This window comes from Manacus candei, unplaced genomic scaffold (assembly GCF_025592945.1).
Source record: "Manacus candei isolate 608988 ecotype Guabito, Panama unplaced genomic scaffold, ASM2559294v1 h1tg000033l, whole genome shotgun sequence".
Taxonomy (NCBI): domain Eukaryota; kingdom Metazoa; phylum Chordata; class Aves; order Passeriformes; family Pipridae; genus Manacus; species Manacus candei.
In genome coordinates, this window is record NW_026138081.1 from 3,978,519 (window position 1) to 3,993,685 (window position 15,167).

Sequence of the window (15,167 nt, forward strand, 5' to 3'; positions counted from 1 at the left end):
TCCCCCGGGAACGACGAGGAGGGGGAGCGATTGGCTGAGTCCCCCGCTCCGCCCACCGCGCGGGGGCGCTCGACGGCGCTCGGCCCGTTCCGGCTCTGCGCCGTGGCCCCGGCGGCGGCGCTTGCGCAGTGGTGCGGCGGGGTGCGGGCGCACGCGGCGGCAGGAGCGGGGCCAGCGCGGGACCCCCCGGGCCGCAGTCACAGGTACCGCCCGCGGGCACCGCACACGGGCACCGCACACGGGCACCGCACACGGGCACCGCACACGGGCACCGCGGCACCGCCCGGGCGGGGACGGGCCGGGACCCACGCAGTTCAGAGCCCTGCGGGACGGGACCGGCGCCGCACCCGCGAGCCCTGCAGCCGGCGAGGCCGCGTGTCCCTCGCCTCCCGCCCGCGCCGAGCCGGCGATGGGCATTGCCGGCCCCCTCTCCGGTGCGGCGGCCGTGGGGCAGCGCCCGAGTTGGCGGCGCTGGGCAGGGCTGGCTCCGTAGGCGCAGGGGTGGCTCGGCCGCCAGGGCCGAATCCTCGGCCGAGGCGTGTCCAGTTTCGAGGAAAGATGATTTCCGGCTCCGGCGCGGTGGGCGCAGTGCTGTTCCTGGGAATCTTCCACAGAAGGCCAAAATAAAAACCTTGTGACTGTGGAGAGAGAAGTAACTGCGACTGTGGAGAGTGCTGTGTGTGCAGGGCGGTGTTTGTCTGCTCTCGTTGTGGCCTGGGGTTGTTCTTTGCAGTGCAGCTTCCTTATGCGTCCTATAAGTACCTGTAGGATTGAGCAGAGCTGCACTGAGGGGACTAGAGAAGAGAACTGGAAAGTTTTTGTTCGTACCATTGGAGTTCCATATTCAACTTCCCATTACATAAAGTTATACAAAACCTTTAGAGGAGTGTTTTTATAATCCTTTGCCGGTCTGTATTTCAGTTTTCTGAAAGGTAAGAATGGAAATAAGAGTGGACAGTGTTCTGAATTTTGTGGCCATGTGTATGTAGCGTATGGCCTTACCATCCTACTCTGTTTTTAAACTTTTGTATAGCTAGAAAGCATTGGTACTGCTGTAAAGATCAGGACTAAAACTTCAAAATGGTGACTACAACAAACCTTCTGAAGGAGTGATGCATTTGACTCTGCATCTTAGGCTCCTACTGCTGTAGAAAATTTTCTGTGTGAAACTTCAAGGCAGAGACAAAAGAAATGGAGCTAACCTCATTAGAAGTTTAAAAGCATGTGGATTCATCATCAGAAAAGTGAAGCAGTTTAAGCATTTCTTCTTACCACTACTTGGTTATGAAGTGTTGTTTCTGCACTGTTTTTTTGAATGTACAATGAAGGAATCCGGGTTTTTTTTCATGTAGTTTTGGCAGTTTTTTTCTTCCCTCCTGACTTGCAGTCTGTTGGTGGGGTGCTTTTTTTTTGTTTTTTAGTACTTCATTCAGGCTAGGCTAGTTCTGTTCTGATTAATGCCTTTGTTTTCTTTGCTGACAGTTGGCCTCTGGAGCAGGTCTTACAGGATTATCCCAAACATCTTATGCTGAGTGTAGAAAGTCATCCTCTGGAGTCTGCTCCTCCTCAGTACTACAGAAACTTCCCTCTGCCTCTTATTTTCTTAGCCTCACATGCTGTCTTATTATGTGCACACAAAAACCTTCATGAGCACTGCAGGCTTCTTCTCTCCCATGTCCTCCTGCTCTTACAAGCCGATTGAAAATGTTACACAACCTTGTGAATTTAGATGAGTGCAAGTGCCAGCTTTCCACCACTTGAAGCCTCTCCAGTGTGCTGTGTTTAGGTAGTACAGCAGTTGAAGTGGATAATGAGGTCTGGGTAGCAAACTTTTTCTACTTTAGTGCAAAAAATTTGGCATCTTAGCAAATGATCGTGGTAATACTACTTAAAATACTAGTTAATTTATTATGTAATTTGTATTAAAATCTGAGCACAAACCTTATCCTGATTTGCAATCTTTTGTGTCGGTGTTGTTCTCTGTCCTCCCCTGTCCTTGCTGATTTGTTGCCATGTTTGTAGGAGAAGGCAGTGATGTGCTGTGAAATAACATCTTTGGGGTTTGTGCTTGAATTCCAGAATGCCAGGACTAAGCTGTAGATTCTACCAGCATAAATTTCCAGAGGTGGAAGATGTAGTGATGGTCAACGTCCGCTCCATTGCTGAGATGGGCGCCTACGTCAGCCTGCTGGAATACAACAACATTGAGGGCATGATCCTCCTCAGTGAGCTGTCCAGGAGACGGATTCGTTCCATTAACAAACTCATCCGCATCGGGAGGAATGAATGTGTTGTGGTCATCAGGGTTGACAAGGAGAAAGGTATTTGGGGATATTGTGGGTATATCAAGATTGAATTCATAGAGAGAAATGCAGGTAAACTAAACAGTTTAGGTATTTGTGGGTTTTATCAGGGCTACTTATTTTTAGGGCACTTAAGCAAAATAGACCATCATTGTGCCATCTGATACTTATGATCATTCTTCTGATCCTCTGTGTTCTTTGGGAATTGGCTTAATGAAAGTGATTCATGTCAGTAAAGATTTGCTCAAGTGGGTCCTCACCAGCTCAGTAAATGAACCAAAGTGAAGTGGAATTTTCTTTTGATATCTTCAAGTCTTAACCAAAGAGAAGGATCATATGCTGTAGAGATAAAAATCTAGATGCTAAGCATTTAGTGTTTGCAGTCTGTCCTGTTTGTTAACAAGTCTCAAAGCTTGTCAATAAAATAGATGACAGGTATGTAATTATTGTGCCACATTACCTCTGCAGGGTGCGAGCTGATATTGTACAAGCAGCTTTGTCTCTTCCTATCTTTCAAACGTTTGAATCTTTGATAAAATTTTTAAATATATTTTCTACTTAGAAGATGTTGGATTTTGATAATACTGTTCCATGCAATCTCTAAAATCTGTATCCAGGTATAAAGAAATAATAAAGACTGAGCACATCTCCTAGAAGTGTTACTGTTGGCGTGATGTTTCTCAAGGAATAGGCTTTTCTAGAATACTTCTGAAACTGCAGTTAACTCTGAAATTCAGTAATAAATGACAAGATAAGGAAAAGCAGAGAAGAAAGAAAGACAAACATAAACTTATTTCAGATAGATCTGAAGCGAGATAAGTTTCCCAGCATCTCTAATGAAAGAATATTTCGTTTTACAAGTTAATTTTATTCTCATACTAACAGAGAAACACATCTGGAACTCACCTAGTGGTCTTTTTTTGAATACATGGAGGAACCTATAATTTGTGAGAAATAAGTGAAGGCCCTTTCAAATTTAGAAGAGGTGGTTCAAAAGAATTTTTTACATGGGCATTTCTCCCAAAAGGGTATCCAAGAAATTAGAGTCCAAATTTCAGGCCAAGCCTATTTCATTAGGAAACCGTTCAGAGCTAAACAGGTAGAGTGCCAGCCTTGACTGAAATTGCATTGAACACTGCAAAAATATGCATTAAACTTGCTTCTTTGTATGCTGCTATGTTTTTTTTTCCCAAACTGTGTACAGCAGCATACAAATGGATCACAAATTGCTGAGATATTATGAAAATTTGTTCAAAATCTGCAGAGAAAACATTTAAGGCAGTAATTTAAAGAAACACCATACAAAGTATTTGCTATTTTAAGTATTTGCAGTTGAAAGAAAAATTTTATATCCTAATTTGGATCACAATTAGTTCAAATCCATTGAGATTTGGTCTTGTTACTTTCTGTTGCAACATAGAGGGATAGTGTAGGCAAGGGGCGAATCCTGAGGCAGGGTGTTTATGAGTTTCTCTTGAAGCAGTCAGACTTAATTTGCACTATGGCTGACACTTTCAAAAATCATCTTCCTCAATAGGTTATATTGACTTGTCCAAAAGAAGAGTATCTCCAGAGGAGGCAATCAAATGTGAAGACAAATTCACAAAATCAAAGACTGTAAGTTGCGTGTCTGTATTCAGGCACTGTGTATTTCCGGCTTCTTTCTTGAATGACCAAAATGCACAGACATAAGATAATATGAAAATAAAGTATTGTTCTTGTGTATTAGGCATACTCTGATTTTCATTTATGCATACAAGGATATATAAGCAGTTCATCTGTCCATGAGTTCTTTGGTAAACTGCTTCTTAATTAATGAATAGATCAAGAAAGGTGTCGGTTGAAAATTTATGATGTAAAGGGGTATATTTAAATGATTTTATTTAAACCCAGAAGTATAGGCTGGTTTAGCACACTGTGGCAACTGTTTATTGAAAAGGCACACACATAGTTTCAGTCTCCCATCCTTACTGCTGTATGGTCTTAGCACTTCTGAGCACAAATTTTTGTCTGTTTTCAGTATTCATTTTGGTTTTTGTACACTCCCTTGTTCCAGGTTTACAGCATCCTTCGCCATGTTGCTGAAGTCTTGGAGTACACTAAGGATGAGCAGCTTGAGAGTCTGTTCCAGAGAACTGCCTGGGTATTTGATGACAAGTACAAAAGACCGGGATATGGTGCTTACGATGCATTCAAGCATGCAGTCTCGTAAGGACACCTTTTATACTTCTAGGGGCTTATTTCAAATTGCAGAGAAGTGTTTCCTGAAATAGAACTATCATCACATTCTTTTGGGTTGTTTTGTGTGGGTTCCTTTCCCAGAGTCAGTATTGAGAATATACTGATCAAGTAAATCTAGTAAATTTTTTTATCAGTCTTCCAGTTGCTTATTGTAGGTTTCTCTGTCTTACTGATTTTTTTTCAATTCCTGTTTTTTATTGCTACAGATGAGTCTGTGACAGTTCTAACAGGAAAAAGCACTGATTTTGGTTTGTCTTGTCAGAATTTGTCTATCCCAAGCAGATTTTATCAGAAATATCTAGCTCTGTGTCTGAAGATATTTCTGCTCGGGGCTGATTGTCACTCTTCCACTGCCTGTGCAGTGAAAGAGTGACAATTTCTTTTTTAAATGCAACGAACTGGCTTGTTACTTCTCTACACTTCCAAGCTTAAAGAATGGGATCATGAACTTAGAAATGGAAATTTTAACAGAAAGAGATGAAAATTGTGATGCTAAGGAAATATATACTGAGATAGATTGCTTTTATATTTTTAATAGTCTGATATTGTAATTTTCTTTCAGAATTAAAGTATTTGGTTTCCCTCTAAAGAATCTGTTGTGAAACTGCCAATCCAAAACTAGATTTCTCAATAAACATTTTTAGTTTTACTCTTTTATGCCACATGAATTGGAGTTGAGCACTAGATGGCAGTAATAAAAGTTTCAGAAATTGTGTTGACTTTAGGAAGTAGGAGGGCACTTGATGGTATTTTTAAATAGCTTAAAACCATCTCTGTGTTTTGGAGGAAGAGACAGCTTGTGTCCTCGTTTAGACTGTGTTTTGTTTCATATAGTAATAATTTTCTGATGAGAACAAATTCATTGGTAAAGGGCAAATCTGGATACAGTGCTGTAAAAGGAATTCCAGATAACTCTTACCTGATAAGTACTTAGTTAAACACCTGTATACCAGAAGAAAAATAACCACCCTATAGTTACACTGGCTGTTTTAGGTTTTCTTGTACTCAGGAAAATTCCTGAGCGCAGGCCTTTTGTTGCTCATTTGCTATTCAGTTTGGAGCACAAACTTCTGAAGCTGTCTGTTCTCAAAACATCTTTCCATCAATAATGCCTTAAGATTTCTGACAATGGACTGCAATTTTTATTTGTTCATGTTGTGCTCCTACATAAACATATAACAATAGAGCAGAAAAATGTGGATATTGGTGCCTTCTTATTCTTGCTGAAGTGCTGCATGAGGTTTAGTGTTCCCTCTAAGAATTTGACTTACTGTTCCTTTCATGATGATTAGTGTTTTGGGGTTTTAGACAGCAAAAATTGGAAAGTATATTTACCTTCTGATTAGTAAAAAATTAAACGCTGGGGACCTATTTGGTGAAAGCCTACCAAGAGCTTATGAAAGTAACTTGAAGATTTAACAGGATCGTTTGTAAATCAGAATTTGTATGTCACATAAATCACTTCTGCCATACAGGTTCATATTTTGATGTGTTAAACCTGTCATATTTTTTGATTCTGTTTGCTTGTTTGGCCCTTCTACTATCTCTATTTAGTATACAAAAACATGAAAGATGATGATGTATTAGCAGCAGAGACCAATCTCTGTTACTGCATCTGGTTTTTGGGCCATTTTGTTTCATGTTTGCCTGCTGGTAATATTGTAGGTGGTCTGGTATTTTTTTCAGAAAACTGCCACTCTTGTCTCTGCAGAACAGCAACGGGTTTTGTGAGGAGTTTTTTGGTTATGTTCTCAGTTTCAGATATATTTGGGATACGTTTAATACAGCAATAGAAAATTGACACCACTTCTTCAAACAAGAACTGCTGATTTATACTGGTGAACAGCAGAGGAGTTTGCTTTTGTGATCTCTGAATTTTAAACTATTAGCTTGCAATTTAAAGATCCTTTATCCTTTCTTTAACCAAGAATGTAGCCAGCAGATAAGTATCTGTCTGATCCAGTTACTGTTAAAAAGGAGGACAGAATAACATGGAATGAGTACAGGTTACTTTGTAGAATGACAAAAATCTTGTGTTTGAAACATTAAAATAATTCAAACCCCCAAATTTATCATGGATTCGCTTTCATGTGATATGGGTTTATCTTCATATTGGAGGAAACTTAAATATCGAGTATCAATAGATACTTGTCTCATTCCATGTATCATATACAAATGGAGGTGGACAGATGTCATTCCTTTGCTTTTAAAAACCTTAAAAATCATTCAGATGATTCCTTCCAGGAACAGATTGAATAAGGTACTTATCTGCTTTGTTTGCCAATAGAAAATATTTTGAAAATAGGTGTATTTATTTTCTTCCAGTGTTTCAATGAACTCTTTAGAAACTTCCCTGTTTTGTTTGCCTAGCAAATATCTAGGATTATTTGCAAGAATATAGAAATAGTCCCTGAAGTTAATGTTGTGTTATATTCCACTCCAGTATAACTTCTGTAACATTGCTTTGCTTGGCTCAGAGACCCTGCAATCCTGGATAGCCTGGATCTGACAGAGGAAGAGAGACGTGTATTGATTGACAATATTAACAGACGTCTGACACCACAAGCAGTCAAAATCCGAGCTGGTGAGTTCTTCCCAGATGCTCATTGAACACATCTTGACACTTAGTTAGTGTATCTTGTCACAAACTATAAATCCAGTTAAAAGTAGTGGTTTGTAATGCTGATATTTGAGTGGAACTGTTCAGAATTAAGACACCTTATTAAAGGATTGCTTTCAAAATGTCTCTGTGGGTTCTACCCCAAAGTACAAGGTGGTTTGGCTTTTATTTTTCCTCCAGAACTGTGGATTCCTTGGGACACAAAGTGGTAGTCATGACATATTGCATTGGCACACAATGAACTTAAATATTTTATAGTTATTGCTGCATCTACAATATTCTTTTTTGTTATTCAGAGTTTTAAATTAATTGATTCCCTGACAGGATGTTTGATCTCTGTCACTACAGCTACAGCATATATTTTAGCCACTTGTCCATGGACATATGAAAATGGTATTTCAATCTGGTTGATTGCAAATCATTCAGAGGAATGTATCAGCTCAAGCCTAGCACACCTCTGATGTATTCACAAAGCGTATGAGCTAATTGTGTCTCTTAATAATTCACTATGGGCAGAAAAAGCACAGGACTGCATTACTTAGGAAGACATACTTCAAAACTGTAAATCTGGCTGAACAGCCACTTGCTGTTAAACAGATAGTCAGTGTATCAGAGTCATATTTTTACCCAGATTGTGAAATTGCCTCTGCTCTGCAAGGATATTTTGTAGAGCATTAACACTTGTTGATTACTGTGGAGAGAAAAGATAAGCCTTATCCACATGACACTGAAGTCAAGAAGAGAGTACAAAAAGTAAGGTCATGAAAAATTCCCTATTACTTTAGGCTGCCAGGACTTAACATAGGCTTCAAAAATGTAAGTAGGATTTGACTGCCCTGAAGAATGAAATTGCTAACATGAATAGTACTTCATTAGTTTTGAAAATAAAGTTACTTGATGAGCGTGTGTTCTTACTTCCTTCGTGGTACCTATTTTGTTCTGATGGTCTAAGTCACTGTTCATTTTGTCATCAAGACAAGTGTAGAAATTTACCATTGGCTTCTGTTCTCATCCTAAGGCTGATTGAAATGCACCTCTATGAACTTGTTTCTGATAGCTGAGAATTAGCAGGTTGCTGTGAGTCACTTGGAACTGAGACCAACTTCTTTGTAGCTTAGTCTTGTACCACTGTTACATACGTAAAGAAATCTTTGTCTTTACACTGATCATGGTATTACAGATACAAATTTCCAAACATCTACAAAAAGCTGTAGCCAGTTATCATTTTATGTTAATATAACTTACCTTTTAACAAGAAATGTTAATGCTCCTCGAGTGATGCCTCTCTGCCTCTGTCGTAATTGCTGAGAGAATTCCATAAACTTGTGCATGTGTTCCTTTTCAAGTTTCACTTTTCTTGATCTTTCATTTTCTCTGGTATTTATTGCTTTTATATCTTCATCTCTCCATGTGAAATACATAATCATTCCAGTTGAATTTATTGGATGAGAAGTGACTGAATGTGGGTGTATAATTTTGTATCCTGGCTTTTCAAAGCACAATATAAAATGTTATATGTCTGAAGAATTTATGAACACCTTTACCTCAATTTACAAATCAAGGAAGTGTAATACCTTCCTCAGATTTGGGAGCTACTGAGGCTCTCATTGTGGATAAACACTGGTTGCTAAAAAGATTTAAAGTTAAAAAGCTTTAAAGATTTTACAGTTTTTGGTAACCTTAAAGTTTCATTATTTGTATTTCTCTATCCTAGATATTGAGGTGGCCTGTTATGGTTATGAAGGCATAGATGCAGTAAAAGAAGCTTTGAGAGCTGGCTTGAACTGTTCCACGGAGAACATGCCCATTAAAGTAAGTGCCAGTCTTAATAATGGAATCAAAAGCAAACTTTTCTGATGCCCTCAGATACCAGTAGCATGCAATTGCTCTTGTCTCAATCACCTAAGTGAGCGTGGGGAACCATATGTGCCTGCTTTCCAGTTCTTCTCTAGCAGGTCTGTAACACACTTCCTTTCAGCTGTCTGCTGACAGTTGTTCCTATAACTGTGCAGTGGCTTTCAAAGTTCCAGAAACTATTTATTCTGTTCAGTTTGTTGAAATCTAGTATTGGCACACTACATACCTCCTATTCCTTTTATGCAGCCTTAAACAGGGAGCAATGCATTTTATTTTCAGGTATAAGATTGTATAAGAATAGGAAAGTTTGCTCCACTTATGTTTGACTGTTGATAGAATGACTACTGTAGCCAGGCCTGGTTTTTCTTCCCCAACAATTTGAGGATATTAAGTGTATTACTGAATAAGTGTTTTTAAAAAAACTTGAAAGTACTCCCTTCTTTGAAAATTCTTATAGTAGTTTCTTGTAACAAAAGAAAAAAATTACTTATTCAGTCATCATAAGAAATAGTACGTGTTGTAACACCTTTAATTGTATTATCTAAATAGACATATCAACATATCATTTTTGGCTTTGTTACTGAGTTTGCTTTTTTCCTCCAATCCCTACAACATGATAGATTAATCTGATAGCCCCTCCTCGTTATGTGATGACTACTACAACACTGGAGAGAACTGAAGGACTGTCTGTTCTGAATCAAGCCATGGCTGTAATTAAAGAAAAAATTGAGGAGAAGAGAGGAGTCTTTAATGTGCAGATGGAGGTGAGAACAAATTACATTCTAAAATACAATTTTCTTCCTTGCAATATTTCTAAAGTAGAGCAAGATCAGTAACTCTACAAGAAATTGTAGCGAAAAGGTATTAAAGAAAAAAACAAACCTGAACTTCCATGTTCCTTAAATAAACAAATGGCCAAAAATTCTAACTGTCTGAGTTTTGTTGTATGAATTCAGGATATATTTTATCTCTTGCTTTTTATGTGGAATCAGAGTCTACAAATACATGTGATGTTTCTTTGACTGTTTACCACGTGTTTTGGTTTGATTTTTTTCAGCCTAAGGTGGTTACTGACACAGATGAGACTGAGCTTGCAAGGCAGTTGGAAAGATTGGAGAGGGAAAATGCTGAAGTGGATGGGGATGATGATGCCGAGGAAATGGAAGCCAAAACTGAAGACTAAATGTTCTGGAATACTTAGAAGAGAGACCACATGAAAAATTAGAAACCCCATTGCAAACACTCTGGACTAAATGTTTTACAGTATTGAAAACTTCAAATGCAAATACTTGAAGTGTTTTACTGTTTTAAAAAGACCAAAATGTAAAAGGCTCTTCTAAATATCCTTTGATGCAAAAACTTACACAAATAGGATCCTTTGAAAGGAAGGTTCCTAGTCACAGATCTGTCCAGAAGGAGTTTGCAATCCCATGCTTAACACTTACATACATAAAAATTCCTAATTGGTGATTACAGCTCAGTACATCTGTTAATGATCTGTCATGGGAGCAGCAAAACCAAGCAAGCTGAACAGTTCTATTCAAAATGTATTTCAGCAAATATTCAATAAATTTCTGGGCTATGTAACTCCAAGGTTTTGGCAATTTTTCTCCTCTTTTGTCACATGGCCTAGAGTGGTATGAATATAAAACCTGGAACAGTATAATCAATGAGTGACTCCCTTTTAACATGGAAAGGTCTTTTTGCTTTAAATCAAGCCAAGAATGAGTGGAACAAAACGTTTGTCTTGCAAGTTTGTTGATGCAGACTTGTTTAAATGAGCATTTCCTTTGTTCATCATCTGCATTTATGGACTGAGAACTTGAAAAGTTTGAAAATAGCTTGTTACCATTCCAATAAACATAGCTAATAAATGAAAAGTTACGTAAACTTGCACTTTGATCCTATAGCTGAATATAGCAGGAACTTTAATGAACTTACTGATACGTCAAAATGGGCAGCACTGTCTTGTGACGTCACTGCTGCGTGACCTTCAGTTCTACCTACCCTAAATCCCATTTATACTGGACTGAGCTGTTCACTCTAGAAACAACCTGTTTATCTTCTCTGAAGAAGAGAAACAAGATATGCTTTCTAAATTGGAATTAAAAAAAAAAATCCTGTTTTCCTTGTCAGTGGTAATTGAGGTGGAAGTGTTGGGCTTGTTTAAGTAACCTTTCCAAATTGCTAAATTTTTAAACGTGTTCTTATATTTTTTTTTTATTGTCAGGTTGCATATTACCCATCTCCTTTTTTTCTTAATATTTTGTGCTGCTAGAGGAAAATGCATGAAAAATTAGGCTTTGAGCCTTAAATAGGAATTTTTAATACTGCCACAGTGCAAACAATATAATTGCTCTGTGGTGTTGGTAACAAAAGGCATTCCCAAAGGATGTATATATTTTTAATGGTTATTTTCTCCAATTGTCTTTTCAACTGCTGTGTATGACAGCCTTGTTGTGATAATGTAAATTTCCTGTTTGAACAGCTCTTCCAAACTGTGCCCGTTCACTAAAATAGTGATTTGACTTCCATTAAACGCAATAGGCGGGTACTCAGACTAAATAGCGAAGTATTTTGAAACTTTGTCACCATGTGATCTGCACGGAAAATAATGCTGTAAAGAAAAGCACTGAAAAACTAGCCGCATGTGCTCCAAGGAGGGAAGGAATGCTGTCAAGGGATTACAGTTGTTACAATTTCTAAGAGCTGTTTCAGCGTGTCAATGGGTGAACATTGTTTCTGTCAGTAACTTAGGCAAAAGTTTGCTAAATTTTTTTCAGTGGCTACCAGAGCTTTTCTAATTAGAACTGGAGCACTCTGGTGGGCACAATTCTGTGTCAGGTTTGAGTGCCTGAAAAAAATGACCAAGATGGTGAGGGCAATAACAAAGCAGGTTCAACTGAATGCATTTCAATCACTCACTATCCTGACGTAAAACCAGGCTCTCCTGATTTGCTCCCCTGAGCAGATTTTAACCAAGAAGCTTAAATAATACAAAAGACAACCCGGTGAATCCTCCTCATGCGTTGCAGAAGCTTGAAGGAGGAGGTGTAAGGTGGGTGTTCCAGAGGCCTTTCAGCAAGGGGTGCACAAGGGAGTGCTGGGGGTCAGCTGTGCTCCATCACTTAAGGACATTGGAGTTGCTGAGATGATACCTTCTATCTCAACCTGTCTCTTTTCTATTTGTGGAACTGCCTTTGCTTACCAAGTGCTTAAAATAAGGGTCTGGGTTTTGTGTGACTGCCTTTGTTGAGTTGCTAAAGCTGGGTAGCACATTCCTGCTGCTCATTAGGTGCTGTCCTGTTGACTCAGTTGTAATCACAAGGCCAACATCTCCACTTGCACTCGTGTAGTCAATGGACTAGTCAATGGAAAAGTACAGGTATACCTGTGGACAGGGCTTGGCTTGATGTGTTAATTGTAAGGATCTCAGCTTGACTTTCATACCCCAAATTAATTTGTAAGATTGACAGCTTGGGAAGAGTTTTACTTACAGCATCTAATAAGGACTCATTAATAAAAAAAAACCTAAACAGGGTTACCAGCTCACAGTCCAGTAACACACAGCCCAGTATCCTGTTTCTGGTGAGGGGAAATAGTGGCTGAAGAAGGGGTGCCCTGCTTACTTGTGGTTTTTTATTTTAGGTGCAGTGGAGCTGCCATGTTGTTCTTCATAGTAGAATCTGAACTTTGGGGTTTAATTTCTGATAGGTTTTTTTTGTTTGTTTGTTCCAGAGCATAGACAATTAAACCACTGTTTCCAAACACTCCACCTTTCTACAGTTGATTTTGAAAGTGCTGTTATATCAGAATTCTTTTGAATGCTTGTTTTCTTTCACTTTTATCTAGAAATGTTTCATCATTCTTTGTTTTGATGTGGTTTATTTTCATCATCTTTCACCCCTAATCCACTAAGGAATTAAATATTTAATGGAGTTTACACTGGAGGGCAAAGTCCTGGCACTTAAGAAGCTGATTTGAAAAAGCTGGTATATGCAATGCCCCATGTGACACAGAGCATTGCAGAGCATGCAACGGAGGTTTCCTTTGGTCAGGTTCTCTTAATCAGCTGTTCGTGGCTTCTTGAAGGACTGACTGGGAGGTACCAGCAATGTCTGCCAGGTCAGTCAGCTGAAATAGCATAGTCTGCACTCAGAGCTGGCTGCTCCTGCCCTCCTCTGGAACCCTGACTAGCTTCCTGTGGTCTCGAAGCTGGCTGGCTCTTCCTGGCCATTCTGATGCATATTTTATAGTATACAAAGTATTTTGGGGTCACTTTGAATGGAAAAAAATGTCAACTGTTCTTGTTGTTATAATAGTACATGGACATGTGGAAAACACTCTAAAATGGATCTGAGGACATGGGTACTCCTCCTTCAATGACTTTAAGTCCCACGGAAGACTTGATATCGAGCTCCCTAGGTTTATACAGATGGAATGAATCATGTCCTTTTCCGCCAGAGGAGTTCAATGCCAGAACTTGCCTCCCCAGCCCATGTGTGAATATGGCAGTCCAGATCTACTGACTCATTTTACACTGTATGACCTTGCAAGATCTGTGTTTATTTAGCCTCAGGGAGCAATAGAAGGGCAGTTTTTCAGCCTTGATTAAGTACAGAATGAGAAGGGGAAGGGGTGTGTGTGTATGATAAATATGCAAAGTGTTGAAGAAATACTTTGAGTTATTGAAGGAAGTGAAGGCTCTAGATAATAAAAGGTAGTTGATACAAAACCTATTGTTTAATGACCAGCTAAAGGAATATTTGCTTCACCATTCACCACCAGTTTGACAATAGAATTCTTTGTTGCTAATCTTAGTTTTGCCCAGATTCGTCTGCAGGGCTGTGGGTGGTCTGCATGCTGGAGAAAAAGAGCTTGTCAGATCCTCAGCAACGACTGGTTATGGAGCAATTTTGAGATCACTGTCTGAGTGAGAGCCCCCTGCAAGCTCCTACCTGCCCTCTCCAGTATGAAATAGCACTGTGTAATAAATCGCCTGCAGTAACAAGTTGAACAATGTAATTCAAACCTCAAATACCAAACTGTGGAACACAGTATTCCTGGAGCTGAAGTGCATGTCCAGGAAATGCATGCAGCAGTAATGTCTTATATATGTAGACTTGAGTTTTCTTCTTTTTTCTCCAGTTTAATTCTGATGTACAGAACATTGTGAGCTGAAAATAATCTTCTTTATGTTCTCTGCTTACCGCATCAGGGTTTTTTTCCAAGATTCTGCTTCTGAATACAACTTTTTACGTACACACATATATATATATACACACACAGATAGAGATTATTTTTTCAATTAAAATAAATACATTCAGGTAATTTCTGCTTTATTTTAAGGCAAAATAATATTTTTTTTAATTACAAAAATTTCCATTGGTAACTTTTAAAATACTACATACCAGCAGCAAAAAATACTCTTCTAAGTGTTCTATTAAACTTACTGTACTTACTTTAGGTGGACTGAAGAATAAACATACTGGGCCATGACTTATGCAGCCAGTTTCATCGTGGCTGACTGCTTTTTTCCCCAGAGGCAGAGGGTGTACAGTAGGAGCTATGTAGGTAACTTCCATATGGATCACCCTGCTTTTGAAATCTCAGCCAGCATGTTTTTTCTTTATACACAATCAATTTTTCTAACTTCAAGTAGTGTTCAGTCACTTGTATTCTCATGATCTCTGCAGGACTGTTCTCTGGGTTGTTTCCTGTATGATGTCAGCTTCAATTCTTCCGTGTCTTGCTATTCCTTACTAAAAATTATAAAAATGCCATAGAGATAAAGAAATTATTTGTTTGTTCCTTTTCCTTGGTGCATGAAAATGTGCCCCGTAATATTTGAGTCATTTGTCTTACTGACCTTTGGACTCTTTACATAGCAACAAGTGCTTTTGTTTATTTGTTATATTCTACCTTGTACTTCTTATCACAGCCATAGCTCTGCCCACATATATCACCTTAATTTTAGTACAAGTCAGGGAATGCTAACAGTGCAGCAAATTATTTCTGAGCAGCAGTGCTGTCTGAAATACTAATACTGGTTTATTTCATCAGGACAAAAGACAAAGTCTTCAAAAATGCAATAAACATCTAAGCTTGTATTCAGACACACAAAGGCACTCTGTTTCAGAGGTGCT

At 38.9% G+C, this 15,167-nt stretch overlaps 1 protein-coding gene across 1 annotated transcript; it reads left to right on the top strand.

Annotated features, from left to right (window-relative positions):
- The first annotated feature begins 92 nt into the window (after positions 1 to 92).
- On the top strand, positions 93 to 10,905 carry EIF2S1 (eukaryotic translation initiation factor 2 subunit alpha). The gene is made up of 8 exons (XM_051791459.1): positions 93 to 203; positions 2,080 to 2,321; positions 3,841 to 3,920; positions 4,360 to 4,511; positions 7,022 to 7,128; positions 8,879 to 8,976; positions 9,642 to 9,785; positions 10,079 to 10,905. The coding sequence occupies exons 2-8, from the start codon at positions 2,081 to 2,083 to the stop codon at positions 10,202 to 10,204; spliced, it is 948 nt and encodes a 315-aa protein (XP_051647419.1). The 5' UTR covers positions 93 to 203; position 2,080; the 3' UTR covers positions 10,205 to 10,905.
- Positions 10,906 to 15,167: the final 4,262 nt, after the last annotated feature.

Excerpts from the sequence above, each read along its gene's own strand:
- EIF2S1 (XM_051791459.1), top strand. The coding sequence starts at position 2,081 with ATGCCAGGACTAAGCTGTAGATTCTACCAGCATAAATTTCCAGAGGTG. Across the intron at positions 2,322-3,840 it reads CAGGGTTGACAAGGAGAAAG|GTTATATTGACTTGTCCAAA; the intron begins GTATTTGGGGAT and ends CTTCCTCAATAG. Across the intron at positions 9,786-10,078 it reads TCTTTAATGTGCAGATGGAG|CCTAAGGTGGTTACTGACAC; the intron begins GTGAGAACAAAT and ends GATTTTTTTCAG.